Source organism: Ipomoea nil, unplaced genomic scaffold (assembly GCF_001879475.1).
Source record: "Ipomoea nil cultivar Tokyo-kokei standard unplaced genomic scaffold, Asagao_1.1 scaffold2036, whole genome shotgun sequence".
NCBI lineage: Eukaryota > Viridiplantae > Streptophyta > Magnoliopsida > Solanales > Convolvulaceae > Ipomoea > Ipomoea nil.
In genome coordinates this window covers 559,540-584,445 of record NW_017618464.1, presented here as the reverse complement: position 1 = coordinate 584,445, position 24,906 = coordinate 559,540, and the positions used below count along the sequence as shown (strand labels likewise).

At 35.8% G+C, this 24,906-nt stretch overlaps 4 protein-coding genes and 1 non-coding gene across 8 annotated transcripts; 2 read left to right on the top strand and 3 right to left on the bottom strand.

The window, feature by feature from the left end:
- Positions 1–74: 74 nt before the first annotated feature.
- On the top strand, positions 75–3,918 carry LOC109148016 (G-type lectin S-receptor-like serine/threonine-protein kinase At1g11300). 2 transcript variants are annotated; one of them, XM_019295729.1, is made up of 8 exons: positions 75–579; positions 616–1,921; positions 2,000–2,119; positions 2,192–2,382; positions 2,463–2,673; positions 2,765–3,002; positions 3,096–3,246; positions 3,501–3,918. In XM_019295729.1, the coding sequence occupies exons 2-8, from the start codon at positions 652–654 to the stop codon at positions 3,801–3,803; spliced, it is 2,484 nt and encodes an 827-aa protein (XP_019151274.1). In that variant the 5' UTR covers positions 75–579; positions 616–651; the 3' UTR covers positions 3,804–3,918. The 2 variants fall into 2 exon arrangements, with proteins under 2 accessions (XP_019151274.1, XP_019151275.1); XM_019295730.1 differs by lacking the exon at positions 3,501–3,918 and having other exon boundaries at positions 75–578; positions 615–1,921; positions 3,096–3,266.
- LOC109148017 lies at positions 3,869–6,979 on the bottom strand. Of its 2 annotated transcripts, XM_019295732.1 has the most exons (5): positions 6,527–6,863; positions 5,721–6,406; positions 5,275–5,475; positions 4,763–4,854; positions 3,869–4,673 (listed from the first exon to the last, which is right to left on the bottom strand). In XM_019295732.1, exons 1-5 carry the CDS (start codon positions 6,825–6,827, stop codon positions 4,034–4,036), a joined length of 1,920 nt encoding a protein of 639 aa, XP_019151277.1. In that variant the 5' UTR covers positions 6,828–6,863; the 3' UTR covers positions 3,869–4,033. The 2 variants fall into 2 exon arrangements, with proteins under 2 accessions (XP_019151277.1, XP_019151276.1); XM_019295731.1 differs by having other exon boundaries at positions 5,721–6,979.
- A 1,362-nt stretch (positions 6,980–8,341) lies between these two features.
- Positions 8,342–12,248, bottom strand: LOC109148021 (syntaxin-32-like). Its single transcript, XM_019295739.1, has 5 exons — positions 11,930–12,248; positions 10,221–10,471; positions 9,924–10,102; positions 9,084–9,284; positions 8,342–8,679 (listed from the first exon to the last, which is right to left on the bottom strand). The coding sequence occupies exons 1-5, from the start codon at positions 12,168–12,170 to the stop codon at positions 8,520–8,522; spliced, it is 1,032 nt and encodes a 343-aa protein (XP_019151284.1). The 5' UTR covers positions 12,171–12,248; the 3' UTR covers positions 8,342–8,519.
- A 2,932-nt stretch (positions 12,249–15,180) lies between these two features.
- Positions 15,181–19,496, top strand: LOC109148018 (transcription termination factor MTERF4, chloroplastic). 2 transcript variants are annotated; one of them, XM_019295734.1, is made up of 3 exons: positions 15,204–15,402; positions 16,437–16,650; positions 17,809–19,496. In XM_019295734.1, exon 3 carries the CDS (start codon positions 17,836–17,838, stop codon positions 19,408–19,410), a length of 1,575 nt encoding a protein of 524 aa, XP_019151279.1. In that variant the 5' UTR covers positions 15,204–15,402; positions 16,437–16,650; positions 17,809–17,835; the 3' UTR covers positions 19,411–19,496. The 2 variants fall into 2 exon arrangements, with proteins under 2 accessions (XP_019151278.1, XP_019151279.1); XM_019295733.1 differs by lacking the exon at positions 16,437–16,650 and having other exon boundaries at positions 15,181–15,402.
- Positions 19,497–19,792: 296 nt separating this feature from the next.
- Positions 19,793–19,874, bottom strand: TRNAS-GCU. Its single transcript has one exon. It is a non-coding gene; the product is annotated as a tRNA-Ser (tRNA).
- Positions 19,875–24,906: the final 5,032 nt, after the last annotated feature.

The following is a 24,906-nucleotide window of genomic DNA, read 5'->3' as shown; positions in this document are numbered from 1 at the left end:
TTTGATAGTTTCAAGAACAGTGATGATGACAGAAACCAGAAACTTGTAGGAAAGACAATACTATGGTCTGTTTGTTTTTTTTTTTTCTTGTTTTGTTTTTGTTGGAAATAGAAAATTTAAGAATCTAGTTCATTGTAATTTCTCAGCAATTAAAGGAACTCATTTTGTTTCTTGTTAGCTATGTATTCAATGGTAGACACCTTTGCAAAAACATATTAGGTCATGAAAAATTCTTATCTGTAGAATCAAACATTTATCACTAGACACTACTGTGTAGTTGTTGGCGTCAAATGCTTATCATTATTATGTAGCTGTTAGTGCCACGTGTTGAATGCAGGTCGATGGCAAGATATTGTTACAGCTGCCCCAGATTCTGACTTTTCTAAGAATGTCAAAATATTTATGAAAAAAAAAAAAAGGAATTGTTAAGAATGAGTCAACAGAAAGCTACAGCAATAGTTATCAACAGAAATTTTGTATAGTTCAACCACTGGATGTAAAATATGTACTATGACTTTCAGCCCAGAAGACTATTCTGAAAAATGGAAAGTTTAAATAATGAAATATGAACCTGCAGGCTGCAGACATTTCATTTTGGTTCCTTCTAGATTTGAATTTTGAGGCACCAGATAAAGAAACAGCTGATGTACCATGATGTTCAGCAAGAGAAATATGTGTTCCTGGAAAAATGTTTTTCTCATACTGTTTTGTTATTGCTTTGGTTTTTGCAGTTCAAGAGATACCATTACAATCAATCAAACCTTGCAAGGATCAGAAACTATACTCTCAGAGGGCAACAGGTTCAAGATGGGATTTTTCAGCCCTGGAAATACTTCCAAGTATTATGTAGGAATCATGTATAACAACCCATCAAATGCTGTTGTATGGGTTGCTAACAGAGACAAGCCTATGAATGACTCCAGAGGAACGATCGCAATCTCAGAAGATGGAAATCTTGTGGTGTTGGATGGACAGAATACAATATGGTCTTCAGATGTTTCCGACTCTTCTCTGTCGAATACTACTACTGCTCAACTCATGGATACTGGGAATTTGGTGTTGAAAGACGGGTCAACTGGAAGAAAATTATGGGAAAGTTTTAGCAATCCTTCGGATTCTCTTCTTCGAACAATGAAACTTGGCACTAAAGCGTTGAGATCATGGAGAAGTCCCTTAGAACCATTCCCGGGGAGTTTTTCATTTGGTATTCAACTTCTGAACATTCCACAGGTTGTCATATGGAACAACACCGAGCTTTACTGGAGATCTGGTCCATGGAATAAGCAGATATTCATTGGAGTATCTGAAATGGATTCCTACTATAACAATGGATTTGATTTCACCACTGATAGTGATGGCAACGCAAGCCTATCATTTGACTACTTAGATCATCAGTCTGAAAGTTTATACATCCATATTAGTTCAAATGGTTCTCTCTTGCAGACATTTTGGGATCAAGGGAAGGAACAGTGGGAGGTGACATGGGAAAGTCACGCAAGCGAGTGTGATGAGTATGGAAAGTGCGGGTCTTTTGGAATCTGCAATCCCGGTGGGTTACAGGTCTGTTCTTGTTTGCGAGGATATAAACCAAAACGGGAAGTTGAATGGGGTAACGGGAACTGGAGCAGTGGCTGCATTAGAAACGAAGATCTTCAGTGTGACAGAAACAACTCGGATGTGAATAAGAGCAAGCAAGACAGGTTTTTCAAGTTGCAGATGGTGAAAGTGCCAGATTTTGCCACTTGGGTGCCTTCGAGTCAAGACACTTGCGAAAGTGACTGCTCGAGAAATTGTTCCTGCCTCGCTTATTCATTCTATCCCGGGATTGGGTGTATGCACTGGACACGAAGTTTAATCGACCTGCAGCAGTTTTCTATGGGCGGAGCAGATGTATATATTCGTCTGGCATATTCAGAACTCGGTATAGTTTCTCTTTACAAATACCAGTCGATTTGCTGATACTTTTATGTTCTGATGGGTAAGAATCTTCGATTTTCAGACTTGAAGAAAGAAAGCAAACACAACAAGAAAGCCATTATCGCAACTACAGTGACTATAGGCTTACTTGCCATTGCTATTTCTGCATACTTTTGTTGGGGTTGTTTGGCTAAGCACAGAGGTAATCTACTGATTCGATTTGATGATCATATGAACGAACATTCATTCAAAGGCTTCTGTTCTTTTGAATCAGGAAAGAAGCAGAAGCAGAAGCGTGTTATATATTTAGGTAAAACATCTTCACCAAACATGTGTGGAGAAGACACAACCCGAGCTAAGCTCGAGGAGCTACCAGTATTTGACTTCGAGATCATAGCAAATGCAACTGGAAATTTTGATCCGCGCAACAAACTTGGACAGGGTGGTTTTGGTCCAGTCTACAAGGTAAACACGGCTTTTGTCTAGTGACTATGATGGAAGATTGTCTGTGCAGAATGAAATTAGATGGGACATGTTTTATGCAGGGGAAGTTGGAAGATGGACAGGAAATTGCGGTGAAAAGACTTTCGATATACTCTGGTCAAGGGCAAGAAGAATTTATGAACGAGGTCGTGGTGATTTCTAAACTCCAACACAGAAATCTCGTTAGACTTCATGGTTGCTGCATAGAGGGAGGGGAGAAGATGTTGGTCTATGAATTCATGCCAAATGGAAGCTTGGATTCTCTTCTCTTTGGTTGGCTAATAAACTGATAGTGATAATCGACTTTTTTTTTTTTTCTTTTTTCTTTTTCGAAGTCTCAATTAGAAGTGTTCATTCCTTTCAGATCCTCAGAACGAAGAGTTTCTTGATTGGAGCAAGCGCTTTATGATTATTGAAGGAATTGGTCGAGGCCTCCTTTATCTGCATAGAGATTCAAGATTGAAAATCGTTCACAGAGATCTCAAGGCAAGCAACATTCTACTAGACGAACAATTGAATCCCAAAATTTCAGATTTTGGCTTGGCGAGGATTTTTGGAGGTAACCAGCATCAAGCTAATACAGAAAGGGTTGTTGGCACATAGTAAGCATAAATTGTTTATTTTTCTTCGCCTGCTCACAGAGCTTGAGAGCTCCATTTATCTGAACGCGTTTTTTACTGAACTGTTTAATGCAGCGGCTATATGGCACCGGAATATGCAATGGACGGAAGATTTTCAGAAAAGTCAGATGTCTACAGTTTCGGAGTTCTATTACTAGAAATTGTTAGTGGAAGGAAGAATTCTGGATTTTACCATGATGAGTTTGCAATAAGCCTTCCAGCACATGTAAGTTCTTTCTAATCCATCTGGAAAAACCAATCTGGCCAGCACTTTGCCCCTTAATTGAGCCAGCCCAGTGCAAATGAGGATTAGTCTGAATATGGTACGGGCTTAAAGGTGCCACAGTTAGGACCTGCTCAGGACACCTCATGGTCTGACAAAAAAGTTCTTTCTAATCCATAGGGTTGTAAAGCCGGAACTTCCTGTTCCTATCAAAAGCCAACAACTACCCAGATTTAACGCGTTTTTTCTTGATTCAGGCATGGAAAATGTGGAACAAAGAGAGGACGGAAGAAGTGGTAGATCCTAGAATATATGATCGGCACTTCAAAACGAACATGAAACGATGTGTACATGTCGGGTTGTTGTGTGTTCAAGAATATCCAGAAGACAGGCCTAATGTTTCGACTGTTCTATCAATGCTTAGCAGTGAAATTGCAGAGCTTCCAGGGCCTAACCAACCTGCATTTACTGGAAGGCAGAGCCGCCCTGATACAGACTCTTCTAAGCAAAGCAATTTGTCTGTTAATAGTACCACTATTACTGTTATTGAAGGAAGGTAATTTTATAATTTTATTCATTTCTGTTAATAGTACTGCCACTTAATGATCAGGAAGAACAGTGAAGATTTATACAAATTCTTTTAAAGAGGAACAAACTTTTAGAATTTGGATGAAATGATGATGATGAACAACAGAGTAATGGAGAACACATTACTATGTAGCATTATATAATTTAAGAAAAAAAAGACAGGGATTAAGAATATGGTCTCCGGTACCTCAAAAGACAGGGATTAACATGATGCTGCATTTTCTACTGTTGTTCCTACATTCTGAATCACAAATCCATATATCTTCATCTTCAAGTTCTCAATCTTCTCCACCAACACTTGATCTTTCTTGGATATGAGATCCAACCAGCCGTTTACGCGCTTCAGCTGTGAAAGAATGGCTGCGATTGGGCCACCGGCTTGGGAGCATTTCTGGAACACCTGAAAGCCGACATTAAGTGACTCTTCGACGAACTTGAGGAACCATAGCTCCATCTCTGAGAGCAGCTTCTTTGCAAGCTCCAGAGTCTCATTCATTCCCTGGCCCCTTCTCCAGACAGAGGGAACAACCATACTGTGGTGGTTCTTGACAGATGGTTTGGAAGGTTTCTTGGATGGATTATTCTTGTCGAGTGTGGATGGAGGTTCGAAGTTCTGGTTTGTTAGGAGGGAGACGACTTCGAGATCAGTGGCCAGGGCGGCTTCAACCCAGAGCGAAGACGGCTTGGAATGATCAATGGAGATGTTTTCTTGAGGTTTTGAAGTGGTGATTGATTCAACAAGTGAGGTTGATTTCATGACATCTTCATAAACTGACAAGAAGCGGTCAATTGTAGGCAAAGGGTTTTCAGGCTTTGAACTTGAAGAGAGATCAGAAAACTTGCTGCAAAATTGAAGTTCCATTGTTAATGAAAAGCTCAAACATGGCGCTGCTATATGCATCAGAAAGCCATGGATAAAGTGGTTGGTTACCTCAAACCCCTTACAATGGACTCTGTGGCAAGAGCCTCCTCTAAAGCTTCAGCAGCAGCCATGGAAGCTGCAACTCTCCTTTGCATAGCCTCCTGCAACACCAATACCATGACATGCATCATTCAAACAGGAAATTTGCAGCTCTAACATGATGCAGTCTTTTTTTTTTTTTTTTTTTTTTTTTTTGGTGACTAAGAAACCCGCAGCTATTATCTGGGTAAAGGACCACAATCCTAGCTAGCAAAGGATCAACCGCCAATAGGCCGCTTTCACTAGGAGTCAAACTTTAAATCTTGTGGTTAGCTGATCCAGTTTCTTGCTTAAACCAAATTGTGTTAAATTCGTGTAATTATAGTCAATTTACTAGCTCAATATACTAAATTCTATACACAAAAATGTATTAGTTCTTTCTCACAAAATGTGAAATCCCTTGCCCAAGGGTCATCGACCTCGAGACTTACAAGATTTTGTAGGGGTAAATCACGGCAAAATGTATTAGGGCTTGTCCATACCTTTCCCAGTCTTGCAAGGTCAGAAGTGAGTGAATCCAGCGGAACACTGCCATCAGTCCATTTCTTCTCATGAACAGGGATGACCGGAGCCACGTTAGGCTTCTCCGGCGCCAGACAACTTTCAGTAGATTTCACTTTTTCATCATTTGTGCCGTCATCTTGACAAATACTTACATCGCTTAAACGCCTGGAGATGGCAGCCTGAAAAGCAACATAATAAGACCATTAAGGAAAGCATTAAAAAAGAATCACAATTATCTTGTTACTAATCTGAAATCTGAAATTCAATTTGTTACTGTTGTTGTTCTTAGTTCTTGGCTTCTTGCAGTGAATTTAAATTTGGAAAGTGAATAAAAAGAAGAGAAAAGTTTGAAACAAATTTCAATGGAAAAGTTTGAAAATTTTGTCTTTGGAGTAATAAAAAGGTTAAAAAGCAAAACTTTTACCTGGGTTCTTAGAATTGCTTGCAAATCAGGTTTGTTCTTGGTTGGGAGCTTCTCTTTGTGCTCCGACGATGATCCACCGGAGACTGCTGGCCCTTCATCCCAACTCTTTCTACTGGATTTACTGGACCCTACAATGGCTTCAGAAACCTTGGAAATTCCGGCGGCAATGGCTGTTATCTTCTTCTTCCCGGAGGAATCTTTAAGAGCACCGGACAACCTCCGGCCAGGCGAAAGCGACATCCTCCTAGAGACCACCGGACTCGCCTGCCGTCTCCCGGATGTCGGTGAGGGTTGCCGGTATCTTGACGGGACAATAATGGCCGGCTCTTTAGAATTCCGGCGATTCTCCTCCTTGGCTGCCACGAGACTGGGCACAACACACTTGGATGGCGCCGGTGAAGATGACCTCTTCACTTTCCCGGCCGGCGATGGATCTCTCTCCACCACCGCCACATTTTTCTTCCCCGCAGATATTGACCTCTGTTTCACGGATCCGGGAGACGAAAACCTCTGAGGAGCAGGAGGAGGAGGAGCCTTCTCCGATGAAACCCTATTCGAAACTTCCTCCAAATCCACATTCTCCTTCGCTGCAAACACTTTCCTAGCCCCAACTTTCTCCTCACTCTTCCCATTCCCCTTCGGCTCGTTCTCGCTCCTCCCGTTCCTCGACAAATACGCCGCAATCGGATCCGAATCCGACACGGGCTGAATAACAAACCCCCCGTTCTTCGAAGAAACGCGGGCGATCAAGGCCTCGGGGGATCCAATAAACGAGTGGCGACCGGCGATGGGGCGGACGTTGACGGCGCGTGGGACGGGAGGCGAGTCGAAGACGAAGCGGTCGACGTGGAGAAACTGGCCGAGTTGGAGACGGTTGGTGAGAATCAAATCGGTGTCGCGGTCGGAGAGGGAAACGTAGGTGGAATTCAGCGAGTCAGATAGCTGAACATAGAACCCGTTGTGGGCCCATAACGAATCGGAAGTGGAAAGCGCCGGCACGATTCCCACCACCTGGAGAAGCGGCGAACGGTGGTCGCCGGTCACTCTAACGTTGGTGTTCATCGACTGGAGAAGCTTCAGGAGGATACCTGGAGTAAGAGTAGCCATTTTTGCTACAGTGTAAGGTCAGGGGGTGGGGTGGGGTGGGGACTGACTACTGAGTACTATGAGTGTGAAGGAGGGAGTGAGAGAGATAAATGAAGACGACGAGAGTGAAAAATGGCCGTTAGTGGATTTCAAAAATGGGGAGCCCGCCCCTACTTTTATTATTATTTGTTAATAAATTTTTTGAATATTTGAAAATTTGTGTTCAGGTGGGGGACGCCAGGGCATAGTAACGGCTACGGCAAAGTAGGAGACTGGATTACATCCAACGTTTGTTAAATATTTATCATAAAAAAATCAAAATCTAAAAAAATAAAATCAAAATCTAAAAAAGAAAAAAGAAAATTAAAATCTTAAAAAAATAAAATAAAATAAAATAAAAAATTACGCCGGATTAGGCGCGGGAGTTGTGCCTCACGCGAGGCAAACTTCCTTGTCTTTTTTTTGGTGGAACCCACAAAGCTGACAAAAACCTTGATCCTTCAGCAAAGATCAGGATTCTTCTCTCTCCTTCACTTCAGCATGGACTCCTCAAAAACTACACCAAGAACCAGTGATAAGGATGCTCTTATATGCTAATATATGGTATTTTGTATATTAATTAATAATTAATGTTCACTCATAAATTTTGTGTGAACTTGTTATTTATTTAGAGTTTTATTTCGAATATTGAGAGAATTTAGTTTATTACATAGCTTGGGAAGGGATGTGGTTCATGTGATGCATGTTTCTGCTTTTATTGCACTATTATTGAGTTGTTGTGCAAATTATGCTGACTATATTTTTAGATGTTTATTTTAACTTGATGTATTGTTGGTATCATAGGGTTGTTTCCTCCTCAATGGCTTTAGGCCTCTTTGGATTTTATATTTGCTTCATTTACTTGGGCGTTAGCCAATGGCATTGACCACCATGTTCTTGTTAGGAAGGGGTTTGTCCCCCTTCAAGTTTTTTTTTTTTTTTTTTTTTTTTTTTTGATAACCCATACTTTTTTTTTTTCCAGACTATATCCGAGACCTTATAAACTCACCTCAAACCTATAAGAAGATACATTAAGTCAATTTAACTTCAAAACTCAATACCAAATTGTACACCTCTGTGCACAAAAAGTTCATCTAAAACTCAAACACGGACAAAGATCAAACTCCTCACCATGTCATTGAAAGCAAGCCTTAAGTGAAACATTTCATTCACTAAACTAATGCCTTATATCTCCTTCAAGTTTTTTATTCTCTTTTTGAAACTCTTTGTAATAAAATGACACTTTCCCACTATAAAAACAATTTAAAAAACAATTACAAAGTGAACAAAAAATCCCCTTTGAAGATCACATATCTCTACATATTTGCAACTCATATTTTAAAAATGCCTAATAATTGGCATAATTTATATTAGGACACAATGCACACGCAATATTTTGGAAAATTTTATTTAAAAATTACATTAGAGAATCAATATTTAAATGGGAGGTTTACAGCTTTACATCGTTTGTCTTTTTCTTTTGACAGTGCAGTAAGTACTTGAAATGAGGTTTCATTTAACAAATCATCAGAAGGGAAAGAATCCATGTGCATCATCAGAGCTGGTGTCACTGTTTCTTTAACAAATCATCTTTCGTGGTGTGTACATTTTAATTACAGATAATAAAGAAAAAAAGGGAAAAATATTTCTTTTCATCCCAATTTACAGAAAGATTTAGGCTACAAAGAATAGGAAGATCATGAGGAATACAATCAATACCAGGAATATCTTGATCATTAGCCACCTGTTGGATGATATGCTGTTGAAGTACCTCATCAGTTGCCCTTGTGCCCCTTCCACATTTGCCAGCGTGTCTTCCATGTTTTCGTCGATCCTGTCAACAGCCACAAACTTCCCAAGTTAATTACAATTTTTTTTTTTTTTTGGTTTTTGTTAAACATATTCCCAGTATGCAAACAGGCGTTTATTTTGTATATTAATAGGAGATTGGAGTAACTTATTCATAAACCATCACTTACAATCTATTTACACCCGCAAATAGGGGACCAAGAGTGGCAAGGTGGGGACAACAACCACAAGCTATGGAATAAGTCAAACAACTCATTAACCTCCCTATTGGAGTTCAAACAACCACACTTTTTATGCGATATGTGAGGTGGGTCTTGATTTCCTAACCTCTCTAGTTAAAGTCTGACCACTTGAGCTTTATAAAGGATCGAGAACAGATATGTAAGTAGCCAAGAACATATTTTCATATGAAAACATAAGGAAACTAACCTGATTGCCAGTTCCCCTTGCTGAGAAACCATGGTTGCCAATTGTGTGAAAATGCTACTCAACTCATGAATAGTTGATTCAACACTATGAAGGGCCTGATTCCTGCTTTGCGTGTAACTGTCTTGTAAAGGAGCCAACTGTTGCTGCTGTTGACCTTGCTGCTGTTGTAGCAATGGCTGGGATTCTCCATCTGCCTTGTTTCTGAGGAAGAAATGAACAATGAGGTTGTAGATGTGCCAAGATTGAAATAATAAAAAATGACATATAAAACCAACTAGAGTATAGAGTTGTTGTCTTCTATTTAAGTCAGCTAAATTACTATCGATCTAGTCTTGTTGATATTTTTCTTCTAGTTTTGCTACACCGGCCAGTATAGTTGCTTGTACAGTTGTACCTGAATCTTTTTCATTTTCCTCTTTGAGTCTTGGTTAACTTTTCTCTATCACTCTATCAACATAGCAATTTGACAGAGATACCTTCACTTCAAATTATTGATAGAATTTCAAGAATATATGAAACAGGAAGGAGTTGGAAAGGAGTGATAATCATGTAAGTTCAGAGAGTTATTTTTAGTCATTGTAAAATCTATTGATATCAAACATCAAAAGCTACATTAAAATGTACTAGTATAGATGGTTGTCAGATAAGACAGATCGTTCTTTAATATTTGTGTTTAAGCCTAGGTGCAAATAATCATTCCAAGTAGGACATTTTCAATCCTGATATGTCAAAGGTGATGGATAACATCCTTCTGTCTTCTCCTCCTCAATCAGATAAAAATCCACATAGATAAGGTACATCAACCTGGATAATAAATGTATAGTTTAGGTGTTACTATACCTAAGAGGTAACTGAGATGAGGATGCAGACTTATTAACCCATGGAGGGGGAGATACTGATGCAGAGCTACTAGCAGCTGCTCTGGTAGCTAAGGGACGCTGGCGAATGAAAGGATTAGTGGACTCTTTTGATGCATTTGAAGAAAATAGCTGCCTTCTGTTCTCATGAACCTTCAAGTTCTGCAATGAAAATTCAATCTCAGCAATTATGAGGAGAAATAAATAATTCTCTAAATAATAGGAACAACAGTGTAAATCAATGGCTCATTGAAGTCATGTGCAAGAGAGGTCAATATACCTCGGTCCGAATGGTGAGGACCTCTTTGAACTCCTTTGTGGTGCTCATTAAGCGATTTTTAAGGTTGTCAACAACAGTGGTTGTATGGGTGGTCGTGTCTGTAGACATGCTTCCACTTTCATTTTGCGAGTTGCTAAGGAGCTGCAGATCTACTACAGCGGCATTAAGTCCAGTGATGTCCTGCTTGATCACAGCTGTCAACTCTTGAATCTCTACTGTTGGATCATCAAAAACTGATGTTCTTTTTGCCACTGTAAGGACACAGGAATAATTCGAATTTTAAGAACCAGGTTGGTTCTGTGATTTTGAAGAAAAAAAAATGATAAACACAGCTGTATTGGTATTCACAATTTGATTGACTAAATCTTATATTTCCACAACTATCTATGTCCAAGAGTCCAATAATTAGTCTTGCAATAACTGCCAGGAGAGAGTTCCTTCAGAAACGGTAACTTAAGCAAGCATTCAGTACTATTCATTCAATTTGATGATGCCACCATTACAACTATAAACAAAATCAGGATAAGAGCATACATGGAAGTGGGAACTCATGTCAACAAAAAGAAAAAAGCAAGGCCACATAACAGGCTGAAGGATCTCAGATGTACCTTCTTATTAAGTTCAAAGTAGAATCTCATTTTAATTGAAACAACTTGCTAGAAGGAAAGCAATCTTATACAAAGTTTGGTTCACCTAGATCAATATCCCCAGCATGTATCAATTCGTGTGAATGGAATTGGGAATTTGCAATGACTCCTTTCAGATCCAAAGAGCCAAAGGATTTGTCTACGTAATTAATTGAACTAAGCCTAGCCAACTGTGAACTAAAAATCAACAGTAACAATCCAGTTGCTCCAACAGTATTTTAGATGTTACACAACCTTGTTATGAGAATCAATAACCCTATGATTCTACTAGTCACGTCAAATGGAAAATACAGTTACGTATAGTAAGCAATCAAAGATAGTCTAGTGCAGAAAAACTTTTAACTAGACTAAATATCAAGGAGCAATAATGTGAACGGGCATAATAGTTTTAATTTTTCATAATCATCAAAGTTTAACAAAGGCTCCAAAGGAAATGGAATAACCAAATTGTTAACAGAATGTTATGCTGCCAACTCTTTGTTGTCACATTATATAAACCGGAGCTAGAACAGGGATGATATTACAAGTTTGCTTTGAACACAATGCAGAAAAGCAAACATTTCTGTGTACATATAAAGAAGCTTATTTGCTATCAGTTCTGAACATAAAACTCCATAATGGAAACAATTGCAAAGACAAAATGTTTTACGAACTGGATGTGGTCCTCGAATTTTTATAGCAATTTTCTTTTATTGCAAAAAAGAACAAAAAACAAAAAACAAAAACAAAACAAAACAAAAATGAAATTCTTAGAATATCAGAACTTATCAAAACAGTATTCAATGTAACTAGGGAAGTATAATATTATCATAGTATAATCCTCAGGTTTCAAATTTTAAAAATAAAATGAAAAAGAAATACTTGAAGATTTTGGTAAATTACGAATTTTGTAATAGAATTATCCAAATTGACGATCTAAGATTCAAATGATTCACTCAGTTCAGTAGGTTTAAGCTCGCAGGAACATTTTAATACCACAACTACGCACCCAAATCCACAATCAAATTATTCATTACATTCTCATAAACAATCCTATTAATAAATTTCAATCAGGAAACTCACATTTAGCGAGCTTAGAGAGCTTCTGCGATGTCTGGTGAATCCCCAGCCCAATTTTGGAAGCTTTCTTATTGAACTCCGAGTGAAACGCAACAGCCGGCCGAGTTGCCTCCGCCTTGGCCCCTCCTCCACCATCGACGGCCCCGCCGCTCGACGCCGATGAGGAGGCCGGTTTCCTCAATTTCTCGGCTACATTGTAAAACTCCTGTGTCCGATCCCTGCACGACGATTGCGCCGATCTCATACTCGTCTTCGATACTGACTCAATAGTTTCTTTCCCTCATTTCTTAGAAAAAATCCATTTGGTGAAATTGTTTCAATTTCGATTTTGATTTTCTTTTATATTTCAATCTTATTTTAATCCAAAAAAAAAAAAAAAAAAACCCATTTATCTTTCGATAACAATTTTTTTAATGAAAAGTTAAGGTATTATGTAACTCTTATGTTACCAGGACTATGTGGTTTAATGGTACCCGGGTTGGACTTCTATTTGGAATATTATGAATTTGAGCCTCAGTAGAGGTGTTATTGGTTCTAAATTCTCACACTCTGATATGACAGAGTATTTGTTAGAATGTAAAGCATGGTAAATTATGAGTTCGAGCCTCACTGTTTTTGTCAAAGTTAGAACATTGACTTCCCTCAAATACCGCATAATTGACTTTTTTTTAGAAAGACATCTTGCTTGTAATTTTAGGTATGAGTTCGAGCCTCACTGTCGTTGTCAAAGTTGGAACATTGACTTCCCTCAAATACCGCATAATTTGACTTTTTTTAGAAAAACATATTGCTTGTAATTTTAGGTATGAGTTCGAGCCTCACTGTCGTTGTCAAAGTTGGAACATTGACTTCCCTCAAATACCGCATAATTTGACTTTTTTTAGAAAGACATCTTGCTTGTAATTTTAGGTATGAGTTCGAGCCTCACTGTCGTTGTCAAAGTTGGAACATTGACTTCCCTCAAATACCGCATAATTTGACTTTTTTTAGAAAGACATCTTGCTTGTAATTTTAGGTTTGAGAATGTATTTTACCTACGACGGGACATTTTGGTTCGGTTCGGTCCTAAACCGAAGTACTGATCGGTACTCGATTTAGACAAATCAATTAATTCGAAAATCGATAATTTTTTTTAAAAAAATAAATATATATTAAATATAATAGTAATAAGTACAAATATTTTATTTGTATTTTATAGTTTTTGCATTCAAAAAAAAAAAAACTAATAAACTAAATAACCTTGCAAAGGGGTAAGGCTGTCCTTATCCCTGCAAACATCTCCCACTCTCAAAAATGGATCCCATTTCCACATCATCTTATTTGCAAATCATCTCCTATTCACACTACATCCCTACAAATTTCTCTTACTCTAAAAAATGGATCCCACCTTTATTTTATATATTATATATATATATATATATATATATATATATATATATATATATATATATATATATATATATATATATATATATATATATATATAAAAATAAAAAAGAATAAAAAAGTAAAGAAAAGTACATATTTGCAGGCAGCATGGCTGCCTTGCAATACTAAAGTACAAAGAAGGCTGCAAACTTGCAAAATATGCAAGTTTGCATTACACATCATATAACAAAAAAAAATAAAAATAAAAAATAATTCCATGTGGCATGCCAAATAAGATTGCAAATGGGTACACTTGCAGGGGTAAGGTCAGCCTAAGTTTGCAAGATGATGTGGCTTTAGTCACATCATTTTTATTATTTTTCTTTTGAAATGGGTTTGCAAATTTGCACATAGTGCAAATGTATATGTATTGTCATGGAGTATAAACTTTCGGCCACGTGTATCAATAAATTCAAGTGAATGAAAAAAATAATGGCCCACTTTGTTATTTAAACCAATTAATACTTTTCCTCCATTTTTAACTGGAATGAAGTTCGGAAGAGTAATATATAACACGTGCAATTGCAAATTAAAACAAACTCCCATTGACTTTGTTTACGATTCAGAACCGAAAAAATAAAATGATTATTAAATTTATTTTTTAAAAAAAATAAGAAATAAAATTTATAATAAATAAATAAATTTTGAACTGGTAATAAAAAAAAAATTTGTTTGAACTGAACCGTGACCATCCGTACATATAAACAATAATTTGTTGGAAAAGAAAAAATAAATAAAATATTTAGTTTTAAGAGTAAAAATGTCTATTAAACATAAAAGGAAGAAAACATGTCACTTTTAATATAACTAGGAGGTAAATGTGGATACATGAATAACTAAGAGGGAAAAAGTGTTAAAAGAATATACATAAAGGAAAAAAATGTCATTTGTAATAAATATTTGTTACAAAAATAATGTTTGACTAAAATTAATAAAGGTAGTGCAAATAACAATTTTTTATTTACCCCACCTATAAAGTTATCACACTTATTAAATAGGTGGTGATGTGGTGTAAATAGCAAAATTAAGATGGTACAAATAGAATCCCTTTACAAATAGGGATGGCAATGGGGCGGGGCGGGGGCGGGGAGTATACTCCCCGTCCCCGTCCCCGCGACCCTGTCCCCATCCCCGTCCCCGTCCCCGTCCCCGGCGGGGAATTGAAAATATTCCCCATCCCCGTGCCCACGGGGAATTAGGCGGGGACGGGGATTCCCCATTCCCCATCAACTATTAGTCAAAATGTTAAACAATTGTAATTTAAAAAAATAATAATAATAATTTAAGTTCTAATTTTAAAAATTAAAGTACCAAGTCTACAAAATATATATATATATATATATATATATATATATATATATATATATATATATATATATAGTATACTGTAGCATTACTGTCACTTATATATACTATATACTATAATGGCAACATTAATTATATATATAGCTCATTACAGCATTAATGGTACATATACTACATATATATAGTTCATTACAGCACTGTACAGTACATATATATATATATATATATAATTATTCGGGGACGGGGCGGGGCGGGGCGGGGAGAGGTATCTCCGTCCCCATCCCCGTTCCCGGCGGGGAATCACACGTATTCCCCGTCCCCGTCCCCGTTCCCCGAAAATTTTCCCCATCTCCATCCTTGTCGGGGCGGGGATCGGGGATCCCCGTCGGGGACGGGGCACATTGCCATCCCTATTTACAAACCTGTATTTATTATTATTATTATTTTTTCTTTTATTTTTTAATATTTTAATATAATTAATAATGTTATTTTAATATATCGGGCTCACTTTTGCCGGGATAATGCTAGCGTAATTCCCATTTCGACAGTCTTCAGTTCTTCACAGCCTTCACTCATCAGACTTCATCGAACCCTACCCCCTCGACAAATCGACGGCTCACCACTTGCCCTCGCCCTCCGCCCTCCGGCCTGTGCCACGCATCCGCCCTCCGCCACGGCTCTGCCCTCGCTGAGTCGCTGTCACGCCTCCGCCATTCCAGATTTCCAGTCGCCTGACCAAAGAGGTAATGTACTAATATTTGCCTTACTCTTTATAGTTTATACATTTTCTCAATTTTTTGTTTCAATTTCAATAGTTTTGAGTCTTGACTGTCTGAATTAGGGCTTTTATTTATTTATTTAGGCTTAGGTGTTCTAGAATTTCAGTTTATCTATTTTGCCATTTTGGTATTGCTAGAACTGGAATGTTTATCTTATTTAGGCTTGGTATTCACTGAACTGGAATGTCTGAGTGGAATTAAATTCCAGTTGAACTGGAATGACATTCCAGATTTCCAGTGAACTGGAATTTAAATGAATTTAATTCCAGTTGAACTGGAATGTCATTTCAGGTTACATTTTAAGTGGATTAGCTGTTACATTTCAATTTACATTCCAATTGAATAATGCAGATGTATGTGATGCTTGGTATTGTGGTAATTAGATTGCTATTAGTATGTGATGTTAGTATTTAGTACTTAGTAGTATGTTTAAACTTTGAATTGCTATTTTATTATATAATGTTTTCGATTTTAGATGCGGATTATGTTTTATGTATTGTTTGATAGTATGTTTGGAAAATGTTAAAATTTGGGGATCTTAAGTATTAAACCAAACCGAATTAAATCCGAATCGAAACCGAAACCAAACCGAACTATAATGTTAAATCGAATGGTTTAACTTTTTCAAAACCGAAAAAAAAAAAAACCGAATCAAAGACCGAAATGCCCAACCCATTTTTACCAATTTGGTCACATCTTTTAGAAGTTAGAACGACTATCAATTTATTTTAAATTAATTAACTAGTTAAGTTGTGTCTGTAAAAATATCCAATATTTTTTTTTGTGAAGAAGAAAAGCCATTGTCCCCAACTCTTTATATGAGAGTGTACACTCGATAATACCTCATAAATCACACACTAAAAAATTCTTAAACAAAAGATTTGATTAAGAAGATATTGAAAAGAATAGAACTCCTAAACTTCAATACAAGAATATCTGGTTTTTACCTTTGTGGACTAATTGGCGATATCAGGTATTCTTATTAATCAACGAAACAGACCACAAAGATATTATCGAAAACGGCGTCGTTCTTTGGCAAAACAATCAAAGAGAAAAACCTCATCTTCCAATCCCATTCTCCAGAAAAACCTCCCCTGCTTCCCTAATCGCCGCTGAACTTCGACGGCGAGAACCCGGTTAGCCCCTTATATGGCCTCCAGTTGATTTGAAACGAGATTGCTAGTCACCTAGACTGTTCATTACTTATTATCTGTAAGTTTTCCCATTTTATCGTCTTTCTCTCATGGAATTTCCCTTATGTTCTGTGCTTATCCATCTAGCTTTCGTTTTAGTATTTTAAAAACTCTATTTCTATCTGATTGTATCCTTTTTGCTAATTTTGTTAGCTTGAATTTTCACATAAACATATGCTCAATGTGTTAAGAAGTAACTTGAAAGCAAACATTTTATGTAGTAATGAGAATCGAGAACTGGAAAAAAAATCATGTATAATGGCATAATGCCAACAGTGAAGATTATAGAGTTTAGTGGCAGCTAGTCGACGATAGTCATATCTTAGGTGGATGGCTAACTGCTAAGAATTGTAGAATTGCTGTGTAGTTCAACTTTTTTAGGAAAACTCAAGAGTAAGATATGCATACATATTTATATTGGTATATTTAGGGTTTAAACGGCACTTCTTAGTTCTTGAACTTGAGTTAAATAATTGCTGTGTACTAGTGCTTGATTATTTTGGAGGGAAAACAAAGGCAAATTTGAGATTATTTGCCGAAGATCCAAAGTGTTACCTTTTTGCTTTTATGATGCCGTAGATATTTACTTTGGCACTCCTATTTAGTATCTCCTCACCTCACCCAAAACAGAGCAACTAAGATTGAAACTTTGCAAGTAATGACCATATGACAGATATGCGTGAAGCCAAATGCTTCAAGAGTTTATAATATCTTATTCATGCTGGGATTATTTTTAGGGGACCTTTGTTTTTGCATTCATGAAGTCTCTATTGCTTATGGAGTTTATGAATCATTCGCTCTATAGAGTTAGCTACTTATACAAGGTGCAGCCTTTCTTGGGTTGCATCAATGAATTATTGCTGTAGGAATATTAAATATGCAGATCTGAGAAATTTGTAGGTTTTTGGGCGTGCTCGTTGATTGAATCCATGTTGTCATGTTCTACGAATTAAAGGCTCAGATCCTTGATTTTATGTTTTGCTATAGCTGAGATCTGAGTAATGGGATAATGGGAACTGGTTACTGTCTAGGACTTGAGGAGAAAAATAAAATTCAATCTAATTGAATTTGAGTTGCTGCCTATCACAGTTCATTGCATAAGAATCTAATTTATTTTGTCAACAACTTCTATCTTGGTATATGCCTGTTCATCATGATATTCTTTTCTCTGGTGCAGGGTTTTGCCAATTCAGACTCAGGAAATATGAATGTCATATGCTACAGTGCCGTTACAAAACCAAACTTTTTGCTTGTACATTGTGAGTTATCTGCCCTTGCATTCTCCAGACCTCAACTTATTTCAGCTTCGAATTTATGTATATTACATCACTATGAGAAGAACAGCTCAATAATGAGGCTACGCTGCTCTGCTGCGGGTAGAACACTTTCATCCCGAGCTGTAGATTTTAAATCGTCCAAGTCTGGAACTGTTAATGGTAGTCAAAGACAGAAAAGTGCTGCATCCTTGTATACTCATCCTAGTTTGTTAGAAATGAAGAATGAAAGGGCAGCAAACCGTGCACGTGTTTATGAATTCTTGAGAGGCATTGGTATTATACCTGATGAGCTTGATGGATTAGAGCTTCCTGTCTCTGCTGAAGTTATGCGAGAGCGTGTGGATTTCCTTCACCAACTGGGATTTACAATTGAAGACATCAATAATTACCCCCTGGTTTTGGGCTGCAGTGTGAAGAAGAATATGATTCCTGTCCTTGATTACCTTGGCAAATTGGGTGTTAGGAAATCTACATTCACAGAATTTTTGCGCAGATACCCACAAGTCCTCCATGCCAGTGTCGTAGTGGACCTTGCACCAGTTGTTAAATATCTCCAAGGTATGGACATTAAACCAAACGATATTCCTCGAGTTCTGGAGAAATATCCAGAAGTATTGGGGTTTAAGCTTGAGGGCACGATGAGTACTTCTGTTGCTTATCTTGTGGGAATTGGAGTGGCAAGAAGAGAAATTGGGGGAGTGTTGACCAGGTATCCTGAGATATTAGGGATGAGAGTCGGTCGGGTGATCAAACCTTTCGTGGAATATCTCGAGAGTTTAGGAATTCCAATATTAGCCGTGGCAAGGTTGATTGAGAAAGATCCACACATTCTTGGATTTGGTCTAGAAGATAGAGTGAAACCAAATGTGCAATCTCTCCTACACTTCAATGTCAGGCAAACATCACTCGCTTCAGTCATTGCCCAATATCCTGCAATTTTAGGAATGAATCTCGAGGAAAAGCTACAAACTCAACAAAGTTTTCTCAGTTCACTTCTGGATATAAGCTCCGAGGACTTTGGTAGAGTTGTCGAGAAGATGCCACAGGCTGTGAGCCTCAACAACTCCCCAACACGGAAGCATGTCGATTTCCTGAAGGCATGCGGTTTTTCCTCAGAACAACTGAAAAAGATGGTCGTCGGGTGCCCCCAATTACTCGCCTTGAATATCGACATCATGAAACAAAGTTTTGATTACTTCAAAACCACGATGGAGAGGCCATTGGAGGACTTGGTTGATTTCCCCGCGTTCTTCACATACAGCCTCGAGTCCACCATAAAACCCAGACACCGAAGGATTGCAGCAAAGGGCTTAAAGTGTTCTCTCGCATGGATGCTCAACTGCTCAGACGCGAAATTCAAGGACCGGATGCATTATGACTCCATCGACATGGAAGAGATGGAATCGAGTCCTTCCTCCTTTGACATGAACAGCCTGATGCAACCCAGAAGCTACGATTCGGAATCTGAGTATGATGAAGATGACAGTGACACTGATGATTAGTATAGACATTATTCTGTACAATATATTCAATTATGTTATGTACCATTTTAGAAATATATGCATAATGTGCACTACACTTTAACCTACCACTAGCTGATTCTTCATATCTCCATACCATCATTACAAAAATTATTTTCCCAGAAATCATAACCTTTCCCAACAAAATTTAAAATAAACAAATAAATATTATATATCCAATTAATTAATATATTTCAAATACACCTATTGATGTGCATACATATGGACGACTGAAGCAAGTGATGATATAATTTATTCTGTAAATATCCTCCAAAATAAAATAGATTTATTGAACCTTTAATATGGATAGAGTTTTGTCCGTGAATTCTAGAAAAATCAAAAATTAAAAATTAAAAATCAATAACGTCGCCTGAGAGATTCGAACTCTCGCGGGGAAACCCCATGTACTTAGCAGGCACACGCCTTAACCACTCGGCCAAAGCGACAACTGTTGATAGAAGGTGAATAATATTTATTAGCATGAGTCTCTTGTTATTCTATTTATTTGATTAAGCGTATTACGAAATGTTATTAGGAAGGTCATGCAATATAAGTGAATATTATATTATTCGTCTACGACTCGCCTACTTGGACCGTTCAATGTCAATTCATTGTATAATTTGCAATTTTGCATAGTATATAATTAACTTGTGGAATTAATAATACTAAATGTGAAGGAGGCATTATTTGAGTAGTATATTCAACAATAAATTACGGTTATTTATTTTTGTAACAACAATTACAAATAAAATGTGATGGATAATTGAAGAATAGAAAAATAACCATATTCCAATAAGATCCTTACCATGCCAATGTGGATAGGTATGATTGACAAAGGCTCAGACTGTTATAAGAAAGCCTTAACACTTAGTAGAGATCGTGTTTGGATATGGTGCTAAGAGAAAGAATTACATGTGAAGAACGCATCACGCATGACCCAATAATAAAAAGAAGATAACATGATCTAGTAAAAAGTTTAATGTGTAGGGACAATTCATATAAAAGATTGATGAAAAACCCTTATTGGCTTAAAGAAAAGGAAAAGACTCACCTTTATTGTGGATTTGTGGGAGATGGTGGCCCATTTGAGAGACTAGGCATACTATGCAGTGGAACCGTATTCACCATGCGCATGGTGAACACAGGATATATGCATAATTTTTAAGCTGTAGATTCATTATTTCTATACTGTAGATTCATAACATCTATACTGTAGATTTATAATTTCTAGATTCATAATTTTTATATTGTAGATTCATAATTTCTGTACTGTAGATTCATAATATCGGTATTGCGAAGACGAAATAATGCGATTGCGAAGAGAGAAACGTCGTTAACAACAAATGAAAAACAAAATTATGAATCTACAGCACAGAAATTATAGATCTACCCTTGTGTTCACCATGCACATGGATATGGTGAACACATTTCCACAGCATAATTTGCGGAAAAGTTCTTCCTCCCCTCTGCATCATTTCAATTTTTCCTTGTCATTAGAAGTTTACTTAACACAATCAAAGACTTTGTGACTAAGCGATATAACTGTAATTTTTTAAAATAGAAAACTTCAGTAAATTGAAAAAATTAGTTATGAACAGACGTTATATTGTAAAAGAGTTAGTAGCAATGGGTCACGTGTTTTGAAACAATTCAGCTGCACGTACTGTTACAGCACTATCCAAGCTAATATACATACAGCCCCCACCAAGTTGTACATTGTCATAATTATTTGCTCATACTTTTCCCCAGTCCATTTAGCCTGCAACTTTATTATATAATAAGGAATTATATAGAAGCCAGTCAAACTAAACACCAATGTGATTCCTCTTACTTTTCTCCAGCCTTTTTCAGCCTGCAACTTAATTAATACATCAAGGAAATATACATTCATCTAATTAATGCACTAAGGAAATTCACATTTATTTTTGAAAGTCTATGCTTATTATTTATTCAATTTTTTTCAAATGGAATGAGTTAGAGCATGCATCTTCAAACTAATTTAATTACCGGCTCAAATCAAGAAAGTTAATAAATCGTTCCCACTAAAAATTAAATTTAGAACTTTATAATTATCAAGCCAACAACCTCACTAACTTGGTTAGGGCTGTCCCTTATTATTTATTTATTTATTTATTATTATTGAGTTACGAGATAAACTTAGTCACTATTTAAGAGTATGCCCTGTATAAATTGTAAATACTGTCTTGTGACCCTAACCGATCCCTTATTTTTATTAGTATTATTGATTGTCATTTTCTTTTCAATATATACATACAATATGGTTATCACATTAAAATAAAAATAAGTTATTAGACTAAAATAAACCTTATTTTAAACATATCTTTAACAGATGATTTTTGTGATTACATCGTTTATAATGCCAAATGTTGTTTGTATTGATCTTCAAATGTTGTTTATATATTCCCACAAACATTAAATTTAATATTTTTTGGTTGGTTTTTGACGTTTGATATCTGATTTTGTCATTTTGGTCGTAACAGATCGAACGAAGTATTTTGACTTGAAATAGCCCTATTCAAATGCCAACTTTCCATACAGCATATATCCAATATCCTGAAATATAATATAATGTCGGTGTTCAAAATAAAAATTTCAAAATATTTTTTTCTTTGTGATTTTGCTTTTTTACTGTCCTTTTTAATGTACAGCTTCAAGTAAAAGTTTTTATATTCATTGATCATATATTGGATATTTGTATTTAACCAACAAATATATATAAACCATGCATTATGATTTGAAAAGACTCTCAACTACTTAGAAAAAATAATTTTGGGCTTAAAGCCACAGTGTTTTAAGTTTAATGGTGGCTTTTGGTCAAACCACTTCAACTAGAACTCTAGAAGCTTTCCACAGTGTTTTAAATTTTATTTTCATTATTTTTTGTCCCGAGATGTAATATAAATATAATAATAGAGTAAAACTACAATCTAAATATATAATAGAGCAAAACGAGAAATACGAAAACAATAATAGAGAGAAAAGAATATAAGGGAGAGATTTTTTTTTTTATTTTTAACCTTTAGATTTTGATATAATGACGCATAGAGTGATAGAAATCTCTATTTATAAATATAAGAAACATAATTTAAAAATTAAGACTAAATAAATACTACTTTTGATTTAAATTTCTCTAAGCCTTCGTAATTCTCTTTTGGATAGCATTGTCATTGTCTTCATCTTTAGTACTTGTCATATCCTTTTTTATTGGTAATGTCATGTGTAATTGAATTATTGGTGGTAGCATAGAGGGCGTTATGCAATAAGATTATGGTGTAAGAAATTGTGAATTTGCCTTGTTGTGTATATGACTGGATCTTAGTTGTACTATGAACTCCTGATCTTGCAATCTTATATTTGTATTAATTAATATGCATATGTTATAAATATATTTAGTGGACATCATTTGTAACTGATACTTTGATTGCTCATTATGTATATTTATATCCTTTGTATTTGATATAGATGTACACACCTTATATCATATATGATGCAGATGATGAATAAGAGATGATCATCATTTTCTCCCTTATCTCTCTATTTTGGATATTCTTTTAACACGTTATCAGCGCTTTGCTCTACATCCTAAATGTTATGGCATGAGTTTGATTCATCCAAGTTCAACAATTTGTTGCGTTCGATTGTATAGCAATTCTGAATTTCCTCCACAGTTCGCGTGGCGGCCAGTGTTCGGATGAACAAAGAAATACATGGATCGGAACCATGGATATCTTCCTAAGCGACTCCGCCCACCGCCTGCGACTCCAAGTCAAGCCGTCGGGGTGTTATGTTGTCCTCTTCCGCGATCCGAAGGCTCCAGGCTGGGAAAAGAGTACATGATATTTGTGAAATCATATATTGTATTGATTTCTTTTCTAGATTTTTCCCACGGGATTTTCCTAGCAATTTTTATCGAAGCAAGATTGTGGACAAATAATGTCAAGGGGAGTGTTATAAACATATTTAGTGGACATCATTTGTAACGGATGTTTTGATGGCTCATTATGTATATTTATATCCTTTGTATTAGATATAGATGTACACACTTTGTATCATGATACAGATGATGAATAAGAGATGATCCTCCTTTTCTCCCTTATCTATCTATTTTGGATGTTCTTTTAACAGCATGTACATAACAATGTTCCTAATTTTATAATATCATTCCTTTGTCACTTGCTCTCATATTTTTAGTTTTTGCTTTTTTAGTGGGTAAGCTAATAATTCATTAAGATTTGTTATGATGTTGATAATGTCAAGTATAACTTAAGTATTGGGAAAAGTATAACTTAAGTATAATATATATATATATATATATATATATATATATATATATATATTGAAAATAAGTTAAGTATAATATATTTGATTATACTGAATATTAACAATATTGGTGTCAATAATATCGGTATAACTAAATATACCATATTTAATTATACCGAATATTATCGACATAAGAAAAGAAAAATCATAATTACATTTTTTCTTTTGAAAATTCATAATTACATTTATTCATTCTTGATAATAGAAGTGTCTAACGCAATAATGTAAAAGGAACAAAAGTTAAATAGATCCTTGAACTTTATTAAAAAAAAAAAATTAGATCACTTAAATTTTTAAAATTGTAATTGAACACATAATTCTTCAATTTGATTTAATTGAATTTATAACATGTTAAGTTGATACAGTTAACTTAATTAGCCAGTAAAATTAAGGTGATAATCGGTAAATAATTTTTTTTAAAAAGTAAATTATAAAATAGAATTGAGTTCTCCATTCACGAAGAAGTTGTCCATTTTCTCTATATAGTTAGACGGAGAAACCAAGATCCGCTCCTCCAAATGTATTTTTAAGAATTTTCAATTTAATTAATTAATTAATTTATTATATTAACATTTTTACCAATTACTTTTAGATAACCAACCATTTAGTTTATTCACATCATGTTTATCAACTTATTTGACCTGTGAATCTTAATTTACCCACTTGTATTATGTATTAACCAATTAAACGATGTTGGTCTTTATGAGGTAATTATTAGTTAAACTAATACTAATAATAATAATACTACATAAGACTAAAACTTGTATTTTATGAAAATGAAAGGGTTAAATAGAGGATTGCCAGTTGGATGGATATTGAGTAGAATTATTTGAAAAGCGCGTGCACGTTGGGATCCAGCTGGTAACGCTTTTACTTAGAGCATGGTCCAACCTCAACCTAATCCTTAGACCCTAATTCACACTTAATATAATAAATAATTAATTAATCATTTGCATCACTCTCTAACCCAGTGAGGTATCAACAATCATTTTCAGGGCATGTCTGTATGCACTGTGTCCTATTATATATTTATGCCATGTAAAATCAAATAAAAAAAGTAACGAGAATTTATAAAAGATTTCTCATAAAAATATTTTATGATTCAAGAGTTTTAAACAATTGATAAATAGACCATAA

Excerpts from the sequence above, each read along its gene's own strand:
- LOC109148016 (XM_019295729.1), top strand. The coding sequence starts at position 652 with ATGATGTTCAGCAAGAGAAATATGTGTTCCTGGAAAAATGTTTTTCTC. Across the intron at positions 1,922-1,999 it reads TCTGGCATATTCAGAACTCG|ACTTGAAGAAAGAAAGCAAA; the intron begins GTATAGTTTCTC and ends TTCGATTTTCAG. Across the intron at positions 2,674-2,764 it reads CTTGGATTCTCTTCTCTTTG|ATCCTCAGAACGAAGAGTTT; the intron begins GTTGGCTAATAA and ends CATTCCTTTCAG.
- LOC109148017 (XM_019295731.1), bottom strand. The coding sequence starts at position 6,827 with ATGGCTACTCTTACTCCAGGTATCCTCCTGAAGCTTCTCCAGTCGATG. Across the intron at positions 4,855-5,274 it reads ACCTTGCAAGACTGGGAAAG|GAGGCTATGCAAAGGAGAGT; the intron begins GTATGGACAAGC and ends TTGGTGTTGCAG. Across the intron at positions 4,674-4,762 it reads TCCATTGTAAGGGGTTTGAG|CAAGTTTTCTGATCTCTCTT; the intron begins GTAACCAACCAC and ends TCAATTTTGCAG.
- LOC109148021 (XM_019295739.1), bottom strand. The coding sequence starts at position 12,170 with ATGAGATCGGCGCAATCGTCGTGCAGGGATCGGACACAGGAGTTTTAC. Across the intron at positions 10,103-10,220 it reads TCCTCACCATTCGGACCGAG|AACTTGAAGGTTCATGAGAA; the intron begins GTATATTGACCT and ends TTTTCATTGCAG. Across the intron at positions 9,285-9,923 it reads TCATCTCAGTTACCTCTTAG|AAACAAGGCAGATGGAGAAT; the intron begins GTATAGTAACAC and ends TTTCTTCCTCAG.
- LOC109148018 (XM_019295733.1), top strand. The coding sequence starts at position 17,836 with ATGAATGTCATATGCTACAGTGCCGTTACAAAACCAAACTTTTTGCTT.